The sequence below is a fragment of the Alexandromys fortis genome, unplaced genomic scaffold (genome assembly GCF_014885135.2).
Source record: "Alexandromys fortis isolate MF-2015 unplaced genomic scaffold, M_Fortis_MF-2015_v1.1 scaffold_210, whole genome shotgun sequence".
In the NCBI taxonomy this organism is placed as follows: domain Eukaryota; kingdom Metazoa; phylum Chordata; class Mammalia; order Rodentia; family Cricetidae; genus Alexandromys; species Alexandromys fortis.
Genome location: NW_026068101.1, coordinates 2,078,699 through 2,093,538, shown reverse-complemented (window position 1 = coordinate 2,093,538; position 14,840 = coordinate 2,078,699). Strand labels below are relative to the sequence as shown.

Genomic DNA, 14,840 nt, shown 5'->3' with positions numbered 1-14,840 from the left:
TCAGCATTCAAACAATTCAAAGAGAGCATAATAGTATACAGTATCAAGATTCTCTGTGTATTTTCCATCTTTGTACGCTTTATTTTAACCTCTATTTTGTTTATTTTTACTTTTATTTTATATTCTCTGTATCTCTTTGACCTGGAATAACTCTGTAGACCAGGCTCTCCTTGAACTCTCAGAGATCCGCCTGTCTCTGGCTCAAAGGCGTTACACCTTGAACTCACAGAAATCTGTTTGTCTCTGCCTTCTAGGCACTGGGATTAAAGGCGTGTACTACCACACCTTGAAGTCACAGAGGTCAATCTCCCTCTGCCTCCCAAGTGTTGGGATTAAAGGTGTGTATTACCACACCCAACTACCCTCTTTCTTCCTTATTTATACTTTTAAGAACTTTTAACTTTTAGCTTGCATATATTTTTAACACACTGTAAACCATTTAGAAATTTTCTTTGTCTTTGAATCTCTTTACTGTCTATCTCTCTTTTTCTGACTACCCCAGCCTTTAAATTACTGAGCAATATGAGTAGGATTAAAGCCGTGGCTTTGCCAGGTAGATCCAGTCCATTCCTTAGCTTTCCAGCCTCATGGCGGAGATACAGGCTGTAACCATGTTTACTGCCACAACTCTGGCATTTCAAGGTCCCTGCCAGCAAGGGCGCTACAACAGACAACACTCAAGTCCTCTCTCAGTTGTCCATGTTGGGCGCCATCTGTTGAAATAATAGGAGCGGCGGGGCTGCGTCCCCAGCACCCCGGCCGCCCGCATGGCTAGCTTATGCCCGAAATAATTACACGGAAACTGTATTCTTTTAAACACTGCTTGTCCCATTTCTATTTAGCCTCTTCTAGGCTAATTCTCACATATTAATTTAGCCCATTTCTAATCATCTATGTAAGCACCCCAAGGTGCACTTACCGGGAAGATTCTAGCCTACGTCCATCCTGGGTCGGAGCTTCATCCCTTGTGTCTCAGAGAGCAGAGCTATTGGGAGAGCGGAGCATGGCCTCTGCTCCAGAGAGCAGAGCTGTCGAGTCTGAGCTCACTTCCTCTTCCTCCCAGTATCCTGTTCTGTTTACTCCTCCCACCTATGTTTTAACCTATCAGGGCAAGCAGTTTCTTTATTTAATTAACCAATGACCTTCCTCCATCAGAGGAAGGCCACTCGTCCCCATGACTCTAGGTGCCGTTCAGCTTGCCCTAGTCCTCATTTTCACTTTTACTCCCTTCTCTGAGCCACAGGCTTGTTAGAAATGTCTGCCTTTTCCAAAGCAGAGCTTTGCTAGTTTTATTGCTGTTATCTTTGTCCTTTTGCTCCTGTCTCTTCTTCATCCCTTTGGTAGTTGGAGAGTGTAGCGTGGGGTTAACGCTCTACCTCTGGGCCACACCCATTGGGAAACATAATCTCTATATGGCAGTTCTTTGAAATTTATTTAGACTTGTCCCATGGCCAGCACATGACGATTTTCTTTCAACATTCTCTCAGTACATACAAAAGCTATGTTTTCCATACAGTGGTAAGCATTTTTTCAAAGTTTTTGCCATGTTATTTTTATTATGTCTTCACTTCTGAATAATGTATGTTGATTCTTTCAGTTCCTGGGAGAAATTGCTAAAATCTTACCATAATTGTGTTTCGTTATGTTTACATTTAGCTTTTACTTCATTTATGATTAAATGATTTTAAACTTAGAGTTTCTATGTTTTTCTAAAACTTTTGTTGTAAGTACTATTCCTGACTTATTCCTTAGTGATTTTTCCCTTAAAGGCAATTTTATCCAATGTTAAAATTGCAAAGCTAAACTTTTTCTGGTTAATATTTGTATAGTATATTTTTATCTCTTTTTCTTTAATATCTATACACTTACAGTTGAATTATGTTACTTGAAACAGAATATTCATTTTCTTTAATTACATGATTATTTAATAATTATCATCATCATCGTTATTGCTAGTGTATAATGTGAGCAACAGGGTGGAAACATTGTGAGATCAGGTCTCCCTTTTGCATGGGTTCCAGAAATTGAACTCGTGTCCTCAGCTTTCATAGAAAACATTTCTGATTGCTGAACCGTCCGCCTGCTCAGTTTTTGTTTTAGAGCTAGCATGTAGTCCAGTTCTAATCACTAAGTGATATGTGTGAAACCGAAACAACTACCCTACCATCTGCCGTCTGCATTGCCTGCACATTTCATCTTCTCCTTCTCCTTCTTTTCTTTTTTGGATTTCTGAGACAGGGTTTCTCTGTAGCTTTGGAGCCTGTTCTAGAACTCACTCTGTAGACCAGGCTAGCCTCGAACTCACAGAGATCTGCCTGCCTCTGCCTCTCGAGTGCTGGGATTAAAGGTGTGCATCACCACTGCTTGGCATCTTATTCTTATTTTTATTCTTATTCTTCACCTTCTCTTTAAATTGACAAAGGATTTTTCATGATTCTGTGTTCCCCTCAGTCAGATTTCTAGTTCCATGTTTTATTACTATTCCTTTACGTTTCCCCTGGGGATTGCTCAAACATGCACCCTGGCGTATCAAAATCCAATGTAAATTAGAAGTTTTAACCTTTCCTGAGGATCTGAAGATACACTAAAAATATTTAAGCTCACCAGGCAGTAGTGGCACACTTCTTTAATTCCAGCACCTGGGAAGCAGAGGCAGGTGGATCTCTGTGTGTTCGAGGCCAGCCTGGTCTACAGAGCTAGTGCCAGGACAGGCTCCAAAGCTACACAGAGAAACCCTGTCTCAAAAAAAAAAATATTTAAGCATTACATCTCCTCCTGTCAATCCACATACATTTAAACATACATGGTGTGTATATGTTTGTATGCATTTATGTTTATATGTGTTCATGCTCATTTGTGTGAGTTTTCATATCTGAAAATTCCACACCCAAGTGTGAAACTTTTCAGGTGTCGGGCCTTGCCCTCCATTTTGCTTTGAGAGTTTCTTCTTGCTTACCCATGTGAATGTCAGACTAGCTGGCTCTCAAGCTCTGAGTAATGCTCCTGTCTCCACATCCCAATTCACCATGGTCAAAGGTCACTGTGAGGGGACAGATGTGCCCTCTCCCATGGTCACCCTGAGAGGACAGGTGTGCCCTCTCCCATGGTCACCCTGAGAGGACAGGTGTGCCCTCTCCCATGGTCACCCTGAGGAGACAGGTCTGTACTCTCCCATGGTCACCCTGAGGAGACGGGTGTGCCCTCTCCCATGGTCACCCTGAGGAGACGGGTGTGCCCTCTCCCATGGTCACCCTGAGGAGACGGGTGTGCCCTCTCCCATGGTCACTCTGAGGGGACAGATGTGCCCTCTCCCATGGTCACACTGAGGGGACAGATGTGTGTGCACTCTCCTATGGTCACACTGAGAAGACAGATGTGCACTCTCACCATGGTCACCCTGAGGCGACAGATTGTGCAGGAAAACATAATAAGGTATTATGGTCAAAAGTAAGAGTCACAAAGACATTTTTTGAAAAAGCTGTAGGCCTTTAATGAGTTGGGGAACTAATGCCAAGTTGCACCCAACATTTAGTACTGTGCTTAAATTTAGTGGGAACTAAATCTACTTAATGTTAGATGAACAAGAATATAACCGGTCTCTCTAATTAGGAGGTCACCAAGCCATGCTTGTTATAATTGGCACTGCCATAGCCAGAGGCTTGTGTCACTTCAAGTGATGATTACCTAAAGGAGAAAGCCAAGAATGTGTTTGCTTTGGGGTAGGGGTACTGACCCAGCTATAAGGTCTCCAGGCAGGAGACCAGCTCAAGTCACACTGCTCATGGGGACTTAGTAGGTTCCAGAAGTGGAATTGGTCTCCATTCAACTCATAACTTGCCAGAGTTTGATTTGGGTTTCAGGAACTGGCCAGTGCCAAGACACCCACAAAACACAGATACAAACACATCCCATGATCAGTAGGATCAGAATTATACCCAAGACCATTCTTTTTTTATTATTGGTTTTACTGAACTCTACATTTTTCTCTGCTCCCCTCCCTGCCTCTCCCCTCCCTTCAACCCTCTCCCATGGTCCCCATGCTCCCAATTTACTCAGGAGCTTTTGTCTTTTTCTACTTCCCATGTAGATTAGATTCATGTATATGACTCTATTAGGGTCCTCTTTGTTGTCTAAATTCTCTGGGATTGTGATGTTTGCTGGTCTTCTTTGCTTTATGTTTTAAAACCACTTATGAGTGAGTACATGTAATAATTGTCTTTCTGGGTCTGGGTTACCCCACTTAATATGATGTTTTCAAGCTCCATCCATTTGCCTGCAAATTTTAAGCTGTCATTTTTTCTGCTATGTAGTACTCCATTGTGTAAATGTACCACCCTTTCCTTATCCATTCTTTGGTAAAGAGGGATTTAGGTTGTTTCTAGGTTCTGGCTATGACAAACAATGCTGCTATGAACATAGTTGAGCACATGTACTTACAGTATGATTGAGCATTCTTTGGATATATACCCAAAAGTGGTATTACTGGGTCTTGAGGAAGGTTGTTTCCTAATTTTCTGAGAAATCACCAGACTGACATCCAAAGAGGTTGTACCAGCTTGCATTCCCACCAGCAATGCAGGAGTGTTCCCTTTACCCCACTACCTCTCCAGCATAAGATGTCAGCAGTGTTTTTGATCTTGGCCATTCATACAGGTGTAAGATGGAATCTCAGAGTTGTTTTGATTTGCATTTCTCTGATAACTAGGGATGTTGAACATTTCCTTAAGTGTCTTTCAGTCATTTTAGATTTCTCTGTTGAGAGGTCTCTGTTTAGGTCTGTAATCCACTTTTTTATTGGATTATTTGTTCTTTTGATTACCAATTTCTTGAGTTCTTTGTATGTTTTGGAGGCCAGCCCTCTGTCTGATGTGGGGTTAGTGAAGATCTTTTACATTCTGTAGGCTGTTGTCTTGTCTTGTTGACCGTGTCTTTTGCTTTACAGAAACTTTTCAGCTTCAGGGGGTCTCATTTATTAATTGTTTTTCTCAGTGTCTGTGCTACTGGGGTTATATTTAGGAAATGGTCTCCTGTGCCAATGTGTTCAAGTGTACTTCCCACTTTCTCTTCTATGAGGTTCAGTGTGGCTGGCTTTATGTTGAGAAGACCATCTATTTTTAATCAATATTTAAAAATAATGACCAACCTTATAGAACAAATTTGAATTGCCATACAGAAGGGCTTTTATTCCTAGTACCCAGCCACTCAAGAGCCAAGACTGATATTCCAAAATATAGTCACACTCCCCAAGGTTGCAGTTGGACCACTGGACCATAGTACCCCCTATTCTAGGGCACCTTTCCCCAAACATACCTGGGAAGTAATTATGTTTGAGAAACAAACAAAAACGAGTTCATCTGGGTATGATACCATCACACAGATGCCTGAAAATATCCCAATACTAAAATATTTATGTGTAGGAAATGTTGCTTTAATTCTCTGAGTACAATCAGCTGCACTTTCCCAGTGCATGAAGAGCACTAAAGAATGAGCATGTGTGCCTCTGTCTTCTTTCTTCTGTTTCGGCCTATAACGTAGGGGACATCTGCTGGGTGAATAGTGGAGAGAAGTCGCAGCTTAAGCATTCATGTGAACCCATTGGTTTTCCTTCCACATTTATGAATGATACAATGAACCCCATCTAATCTGCTTGTGTTTGGAATCCATTGTTCCATGGAAAGCTAGGTGAGCAAAGGTTCATCTTCCATGCAAATCCACCCTCATTGCTGAAGAAGCAAACCTGATACATGTATCACTTTTTAAACATGGGAACAGCATATTACAAAACTCTACCAGAACATGGTACAGTGCCAAGGATTTCCAGGACATTGGATTTGGTCACTTTCTAAAACAAAGACTGAACCACCAAGAGGGCTGAAGCTGATTTTGATGATGTTTTTGTTTATCACTTAAAGCACACCAAATTGTTATCTACGCTTTGCCAAAATTGATAAGAATCTAGAGCTATAAATCTCCTGCTGGCCACAATGATGACAGTTCCCCTCTGTTAGTAAATATCTCTTTTCTCCACTAGAACTGCTTAGCTCTGGTGAATTCTAGCTAAAGGGTGAAAAGCCAATTGGAACTGGGCATGTTGCCAGATAAATCTGATCCCGGCTCTATAAAGGAAGCAAAATGGGAACTAGAAAGTCTTTGACAAAAATTGTTGATAAGTGGCTAAAGACTGGGAAAGGAAGCGGAAAGCACAGAGAGCTAGAAATCTAACTGTAAGCAAAAGAAAGACACGGGGAAGAACCCAGGTATGACATGATTAGCCATCTTCTAATCCTGAGGAAAAAAAGTTAAAGTATACATGCCTGCAGCTCAACTTTTGCTACCCACATTTGTGGGAGAAAAGTCTGTGGAGAACTAAATCACAGAAGGAGCAAAAGGGAGCCTGGGCTTTGAACATGAGGTTTCTGCAACAACAGGCAGCTCTGACTCTACATGTCACTAGCATCCTCCTTCCTCGCCTGTCAACTGTAGGCAGTAGTTTGTTTCTGTTTCCCCAGATGTCCTGGAGTAATCCGACTTCTTAAGAAACTCTTTCTGTCGCACCCACACACTGAGACAATGGGGATGTTCTATCGGGAACTCACCAAGGCCAGCTGGCCTGGGTCTGAAAAAGCCTGGGTTAAAACCGGTCTCGCTGAACATAGCGGACAAGGAGGACTACTGAGACCTCAAGAACAATGGCAATGGGTTTTTGATCCTACTGCACCTATTGGTTTTGTGGGAGCCTAGGCAGTTTGGATTGCTCTTTGGGCTGACAAGGGAGGTGGACTTGATTGGGGGAGGGGGAGGGAAAGGGGAGGCAGCGGTGGGGAAGAGACAGAAATCTTTAGTTAATAAAGAAATAAATAAATTAAAAAAGAAACTCTTTCTGTGTAGAAACTATTTATCTACTTTATGCCAATTTGTTTCAGAGCTTTAATAAATGTCTATGCAATGCTATATTAAATAGGATACACTCTCCTCTAAGGAGATTTTAATCAGTAACATTAATGGATCACCAGGATCATAATTACCAGCAGCCAATATTAGATAAGACAAAGGCAAAACAACGACGTCCTCAGCTTTTGCTAAGAAGTTTCTACCCCCTCCAATAATTTTGAAAATAAAGACCCTCCAAATCCCTAAGATCCTCATCCATCAACTCCTTCCACTGAAAAAGTTCACTGAGGCCACAGTCCTAGATCACATGGGCAGCCACAGAATCAGTCACTTCAGCCGCCTTCCTCAAAAGTGGTCGGGAGTCACTTCTTAAACTCAAGAGATTCAACGTGGTACTACTGAGCGCTTATACTGCATGTCACTCTTGCCCATAAAACACGCTGAAGTGACTCCATGTCGTGGTAAGTTATCAAATTATGGAAAGAACATTGCAGAGATTAAAATGTTGCATAAGAGAGAGCACAACATGAGTCAGGGATTTGGAAACTATGAGTCAGAATACAAGGAAAGAAGCCAAAACCAGAGAACAAAGGCCTAAGCAGGGCCTAGGGGACACCAGTGAATGGACACCATCCGTGTTCGCTTGCAGATAATGACAGATCTGCAGTGCCACTGACTGGGGCAAGCCTGATAGGAGGCTCAGCAACGACTGTACTGGATTATTTAAGGCAACTAAGGTTGTCAGTGTCAAGAAAAGAAATACCTACAGTAGTATAAATCACAAGCAGGGAGATGAGGACACTTTTAAGTTATTCTCAATCTATCAGAATGTTTAAAAGTGTTGTGGGATTTTAGGAAGCATGTTCTGCTGTTTTGTTCTTGGTAGTGTTAACATTATCCATGGCTGTTTCATTAACAGCTGTTCGCTGTAGTGTTCAATACAAACCTTCGAATCCTCCATTTAGGTCTCTGGATTCTGCTAGTGACTTGGGCACGCATTTGCTGAGCACATTCTGCCAGACCCAGCACCGGGCTGACTCCAACTCCCTGCCATTCTCTGCAGAGTTGCTGGGTCTCTTTCTTGTGGGACTTGCCTTCAAAAAGAGAGCTTCCTTCCACTATCAGATCCTGTATCTCATCCCCTTCACCCGGCAGCTCAGGACCCACCTCCTCTGCAAAGATGCTACGGCTAATCACTCTGGCCAGCGTAGGCTGAGAGTCCTCCAGACTCAACGGTTTTCCCTTGTTCCCACTCAGAAGCAGAGTTGATTCTGCCGCGCTCCTCAGGCCTGCCTGCTACTCTGCCTTATGAATTTTACTTCCATAAGCTACAGTGGTGGTCCTGCTTTCTGTAAACCCTGAGCACCAAGGTAATCATTCATTCATCCATTAATTGGGTGAACATCTACTGAAAAACAAAAAAACCCATCACATTCCATGCGCTATAGTGAGCAGGGGAAATGAGCTTCGCTGTCAAGGACAAATGATGGATAATTGAAAACAAAAACATAAAAGTCCTTTCCCCAGAGCGTTTGTTCCTAGATTCTCAGGAAAACATGGCTGACCTGAGTCATTTTCCTGTTAAATAAAGCCGGGCTTTGCCCACGCAGATGGCCTCCCAAACAGATGCAGGAAGTGAGTTCTGCTCACAAACAACAGACGTTCCTGCCACAGCAGTGGTTGCAGCGCCCTGGAATGGTGACAGAGTGTCACCCTGAGCCTTCTGACCACAGACAAGCAGGAAAGAAACGCACGAAAAGGTTTAAAAATGTTTAATTGTTTAACATGCCTTTGTGTGAGTGTATAAGCAAGCAATAATAGAATCTTCCAAACAATAGCATTGCGGCATTTAAATAGATACTGTAATTGAAGACAGTCCACAGAAGTTCAGGCCGCTGGGATTCTTTAGCTTTAACTAAGCTGCTAAATGTGAGGGCTGGGGAGAATAAATACTCTACCCTGCGGTTAGAACGATGCAAACAGAAATGCAGATGACGCTGCCTCCAGGTCATGGAGGTTATGCTTTGAGCATTTCTAAGTGCGGGTCAAAGGAACATTGCATCCACCAATTCATGCTCACTAGATGAAGAAAATTCTATCACAGCTTTTTTGTTTTGGGTAAAGAAAGGAAAATAAGGTAGTTGGAGTGGCATAATTGTGTATTTGGGTCTTTGCCTTTATTAAATTACTGTAACTCACTGGATATTTTTTAATAAATAATTCTTTATAGAAGCTAACTAGAGCAGACTCTTAGAAAGGAGCCTTACAGGTTTGTATGTTTAAAAACTATTTCATGATACATTGATCCCAGGGGAAACGATGGTCGGTCTATCAAAGACACTTGGAAGCAAACGATGGGAAAATGGAAAGGAACTTGCAGGACACCCAGAATGTGATGAGGTGGAGGCAGTTTGCACAGAGTGCTTGCAAACAGTGAAGCCTCCGTCACTGGCGAGGCCTCCTTCAGCAGTGCCAAGCCGGCCCGAGTCCTTGATCTGCTGCCAGCACGGACAGAGGGAGCTTGCCACAGTTGGATCTACCAGGACTCTATCTCGCAGGGCTGTTATCACGGCAAATGTTGGCAGATGTTCCTGACATAAAACAATAGGAATTCTGCTGTCATTTCTGCATTAGGGAGTCATAAAGCGCCAAAGAATCCCAGTAGAGAAGGTTTTCATCAAGTGCTTTGAGAAAATAACAAGGCATGAAAGGGAGCAGCTGACTTCACAGCACGGTCACTGCTCCGTGGCCTTTCACCTCGAAAGGGCCCTTTGGGGTAGATTGGAAAACAGCATCATAGTGACAGTGTTAATGCATTTCAGAACAACAGCAACAAAAAAAAAACCTTGCTGATGTTTAAAATCAGGTGCCAAGAATTTTGTGTCAAAGAAAGCCTTACCAGGTTTATCCAATGGGCAATCGTGCGTCAGTCGCTGGAGCATCCTCATCCTCTCTCTCCCTCTCTTTCTGGACAGAATCTCTCCTACTGCTCCAGGCTAAGTGGAGTGATTATCTCAGAATGACTTCTTATAAAATGAATGACTTACTTTATGGCTTTGCTTAGCATGAGTGCAACAATTCAATTCTCCTTGAAATTTAAAAAAAAAATCCAAACAAAATAACACAAAAGCCACTTTCTGCTTAGGTGGAAAAGAGAAAGCATAATTAGTTCTCATTGCTGAAAATTGATTTCTTTTAATTGATGCTCAGCCCACCACCTTGGGGTTCCCACAGTGATGATCAAAAATTCACTCCCCAGCAAGTCTATCTTGGTTATGAAGAAATGGTCATCTAGAAATTACATGTTTTGTGACATTTTATTAAAGCTTAGTCTTCAGTTGTTAGAGAATACCAAAACTATGTAGCCCCTCTTTGAAATCTATCTTCCTGGTGGCTATGTGATTTCTGAATGACTGTGAAGGATACAGACAAGGCAAAATGAATTCTACCTACAAGTGGCGGTGAATGGTCACACAAATTCCTAGCACACTTTGGTCAGGAACAGGCTCTATAAGTTGTCTTCCTTGGTAACTTCCCCTCTTTGCTAAAACTGGAACTTGTTTCCCACTGAAGCACATGTAGCAATCGTTCAAAGTAAAATCTCTTAGGAGACTATCAACTACACTAACATATCTGTCCTAGAAGAATATGATCAAATTGGTGCTTTTCATTTTGAGTTTTGTAATGAAAACTTTATACATACATGTTATTCTGCCATGTGAGTAAAAGACACCAGAATCAGAAGAGAGACTATACAATAATAAGATTTATAAGAAGGTCTCTCAAATTTAAAAGCACTTGATAGCAAAAGTAGGAGTCGTGCAATCTAATTTAATTCTCTCTCTCACCTTTTATGTAAGTGTATCTACATATGTATGTTGCTGGTGATGGCACCTAGGGCATTACATATACAAGGAAAGTGCTTTACCAATGTGCTATATTCTAGTCTCATTGTACTTATAGTTTTGAGATAGAGTCTAAGTTGCCAAGGCTGGACTTGAACTTCCCCTGTAGCCCAGGCTAGACTTAAATTGGAGATCCTCCTGCTTCAGTCTTACAAATAGTGGTTGTGTGTTCTCATAGGTATCCCTATCTAATAAAAGTATAGGACTGTCTTAGGGAAGCATTCATGCATACTGGGAACGTGATGGGTGATAGATAAAAGGAAGAAGATGGAGTAAATTGCTAAGCTAGGTATAAAAATTATTAGGACCTCGTAAATCTCAGGTGTACACACTGGTAATTCTGAAAATATTTTATAAGCATTTGAAATATTTTTTTTATTTTAAATATCTCCAACATTATAAAATCATTTTATAATGCTTTTAAAGAATAAAGTAAAATTCAGTTTAAGAAAAATGAAAAGAGGGCCTCCATATCTTCACAAACAGCTGGAATTCTTTCTGTATTGCATGTCTTTCCCAGATATCGATGAGTGTGCCTCGGGGACCCACAACTGCAGAGAGGACCAAGTGTGCATCAACTTACGTGGTTCCTTCACATGCCAGTGTCTTCCGGGGTATCAGAAGCGGGGAGAGCAGTGCGTGGGTAAGTCCCTGGTGCAGTATTAAGACTCCCATCTTGAGACTTTAGACATCAAAACAAAGGCCTCCCGGTTGATTGAAAAATGATACCCAACAGCTTCTTCCTCTTCCGACAATGAACAATATGGTTTCCAGCTACCAAGAGGAACCTTAAGGTTGAAACTATCCTAAATACTAAAATACTATAGACTAAGTGAAAGCAATAATCTAGTCTGAATGGAACCATAAAGACAACTGAGAACTAAATTTTTCATTAGGGGTTGTGTCACTAACATACTGGTGACAGGGACCACTGCACAGCAGAATATGGTGCATATGATAGATGCTGAGGTCAAATGCCCCTCTACCCCTGTCATTTGAGCCTATGGTTATTTAAGGGCTCTGTGTATCACCGTGTTCAAGTGTCCTGTGGAGATGCCACTAGTTCCAACTCAGGAGTTCATGAATGGCAGTGGTTAGCACATATGTGGTCCTGTGCCATGTGACTGGCAGAGGGAACACTAAAGAAGTGGTTCTCAACCTTCCTAATGCTATGACTCTTTAATACAGTCCCTCATGTTGTAGTGACCCCCAACCATAAGATTACTTCATTGCTATTGCATAACTGTAATTTGCTACTATTATGAATCACAATATAAATATCTGATGCAGGATATCTGATATTCGGCCCCCAAAGGAGTCATGACCCACAGGTTGAGAACCCCTGGTCTAAAGCCTCTTTACACTGCAAGTCTTTGGCGGTGTTTCAAGTGCAGAATGAAGCACTGTACCAGAGGGAGTTTGAGAGGATACCTCCCTGAGGTCTAGGGCCATGCCAGCTTGTGTCACTGCTGATGCCAGAGTCCCCACAAAGGGTCCAGTACACGTAGTAGATGACCTGCATACATTCTGAATGAATGAAAGAACACAGTTTGAGGAGGCCAGCTGGCAGGCAGTGAAATAAAACAGCACTCTGGCTCACTCAATCAAGGAACCCAGCAGAAGTCATGAACCACTGTGATTGGCTCCCTCTGCCCATCTGTTTACATGCCTAGACTCTTACCACAGATGAGTGGGAAGTCCAGATTTTCTCCTAGGAGCAGAGGATGAGGGTTTGGAGACAGCCAGGCAGCATCAGCTCCCACCTGAGAATGTGAGCTGCCAACATGGGTATGTCAGCACTCAGCTTCTTGTAGACCCTGGCTGACTCTGCCTGCCAAGGGCTGTGTCTAGGTGCTGGAATGGGTGCCCGGACTCATGGAAGGACCAGGGTTTGTAAAGCTGGAAGTTAAGACAAAGAACAAGAGTGCTGGAAAACTCCACAGGCGCCAAAGCAAGCTATGCTCTTTGGGTTAGTCAGGAAAATAAACACTGAGGGCCTAAAAGTACAGTAGTAACCTACCCTACTGCAGGGTGAACCAAAGACAAAGGGACACTGAGAGGCAGCCTTTATGGGAAAGTGGGAAGATGAGCTCACATCAGATCATGTGTGTACCGACGTTGCCCTCACCCACAAAGGTAGTTCTGCTCTCCTCGGAGATCATAAAGGGGTCTCCTCATCATTTCTAAGGCATCAACACCCTCCCTCCCAAGAACACTTGCACCACAGCTTCTTCTCACTGGTTATGGTTCTGGGCCACACATGTGTACACATTCTTTCCTAAGCAACAAGACCCCCCCCTACAAAACCCTACTGCACTATCCAATCCCATCCCAGTTGCCTCCCCAAGGAGCCATAATATAACCAAATATAATTAGTCACTCCTCCTTCCAATTAGGATGAAGTAGACCATTTTTGGAAATTTCCAATCTGTTGCAGTCTGATACCTATGCAAAGTATAATAAAAAGCATTGTGGTGGTTTTGCTTGCCATAGCTAAACATGCACTCTGAGTTCCTGCACTTGTTGTGGATTGACCCGATCCTCCATGGACCACCACAACCAGCAGGCCACCAGGCAGCTTGCTCTCTCTGTCCCTATCATACCTTCCTATTATTTATCTTCTCACTATGTGGAGTAACATGTTTATGCCTGTATCCCATGCAGACAGATGCAGAATAAATTGCAGTTATGACTATACAACCTTATCACCAAATGCAATGCTGTAAAATGAATGTCTACTAGTTGAAGGGACAGGCACCATTGAGTCAAAATATATTCACCAAGAGCAGACTGTGTGCCAGGTACAGTCCTAGATGCTGAGATATAGGATTAGGCTAACAATTTTTACAGAATCTTTGGTCTGGAGGAGCTATTTTAAAAAAAATCCATACATATTGACTAGTGATTGTAGTACCTGGCTATCACATAAGGCACTAGGAAGCACTATAAACAATAGCTCTTAATTAACGTAAGATTCCTCCACATCAAATAATGTAACTGAGCATCTACTAATACTAGTCCTTGCTCGGGGCATGAAGCATACATCAGAGGGCAGACAAATATCTTTCACCTCTACCTCAAGGGAAGAGACAGCTCTTATTTACCTCAGATGATAGTGAGAGAGACAGACAAGCAAATAAACACACATCTCAATATTAAGCTACAAGGAAGTCTGAAGCAGGACAAGAATATGGGTGAGGACATAAACTGTCATACGTAGTGAGAGGGTCATCCTCCCTGGGTACGAGGAAGCAGATACAAAGGCTGTGCGGATGTCTCTCTAGTTATTTCAGTGTCCTGATTGGCCAGCAGCATTCTGCATCTTTCTACTAACACCTCCCACTTCACTACCTAGTATGCTCCAGATACACCACCTAGTCTGTACCATGTGAACTCTCCAACAATTCTACCACATGGAATAAGAATTGGAAGCTCCGGAAGCTAAGACATGGAATTGCCAGATCCGAGATTCGAACTCATGTTAGCTTCAAGCCATTGGAGCACACTGTTGTTAAAACAGCAGCACAGCTTTGTTATTTCTTATTCTTTTTTACCGTGAGGTAATGTCACTCTGTGGTGCTGTTTTGCATGTAAAAAACTGTCCTGTTAAACTACACACGCTATGCTGGAGTTGTCACAGAGTGTAGTCATGAGGTAATGACATTTTATTATGCTTCTCTGCAAGTTCTCCACCGAGCGCTTTATAGCTGGAAATATTTATCAAAGAAGGACACAGGCTGGAACACTTCATCCAAACGTCAGGACATTTTCAAAAGGTCACTTGTGTAGTATCCTTTCCTTTCACAATGTTCTTTCATTTGACCCCCACAAAACTTCCTGAGATACACATAGCAAGCCTTCCTATCACGTTAGGCACAAACACGAAGATACAAATGTTTGGATGGCTTAACCACAGTCACCAGCTGGCCACGACCCACGTCTTTTCTCTCTCGATTGTAAGCTGTATCTTTTTTTTAATTTATTTATTTATTTATTAAAGATTTCTGTCTCTTCCCCACCGCCGCCTCCCCTTTCCCTCCCCCT

At 42.4% G+C, this 14,840-nt stretch overlaps 1 protein-coding gene and 1 long non-coding RNA gene across 3 annotated transcripts in view; one reads left to right on the top strand and one right to left on the bottom strand.

Moving 5' to 3' along the window:
- Positions 1 to 14,840, top strand: part of Efemp1 (EGF containing fibulin extracellular matrix protein 1) — a 68,313-nt gene that overhangs the window by 39,530 nt on the left and 13,943 nt on the right. For both annotated transcript variants that reach the window (XM_050123855.1, XM_050123854.1), the window contains exon 5: positions 11,317 to 11,439. In XM_050123855.1, coding sequence (XP_049979812.1) covers positions 11,317 to 11,439 — 123 coding nt within the window. The remainder of the gene's footprint in view (positions 1 to 11,316; positions 11,440 to 14,840) is intronic.
- On the bottom strand, positions 8,649 to 11,310 carry LOC126489533 (uncharacterized). The gene is made up of 2 exons (XR_007588957.1): positions 9,791 to 11,310; positions 8,649 to 9,482 (listed from the first exon to the last, which is right to left on the bottom strand). It is a non-coding gene; the product is annotated as an uncharacterized lncRNA (long non-coding RNA).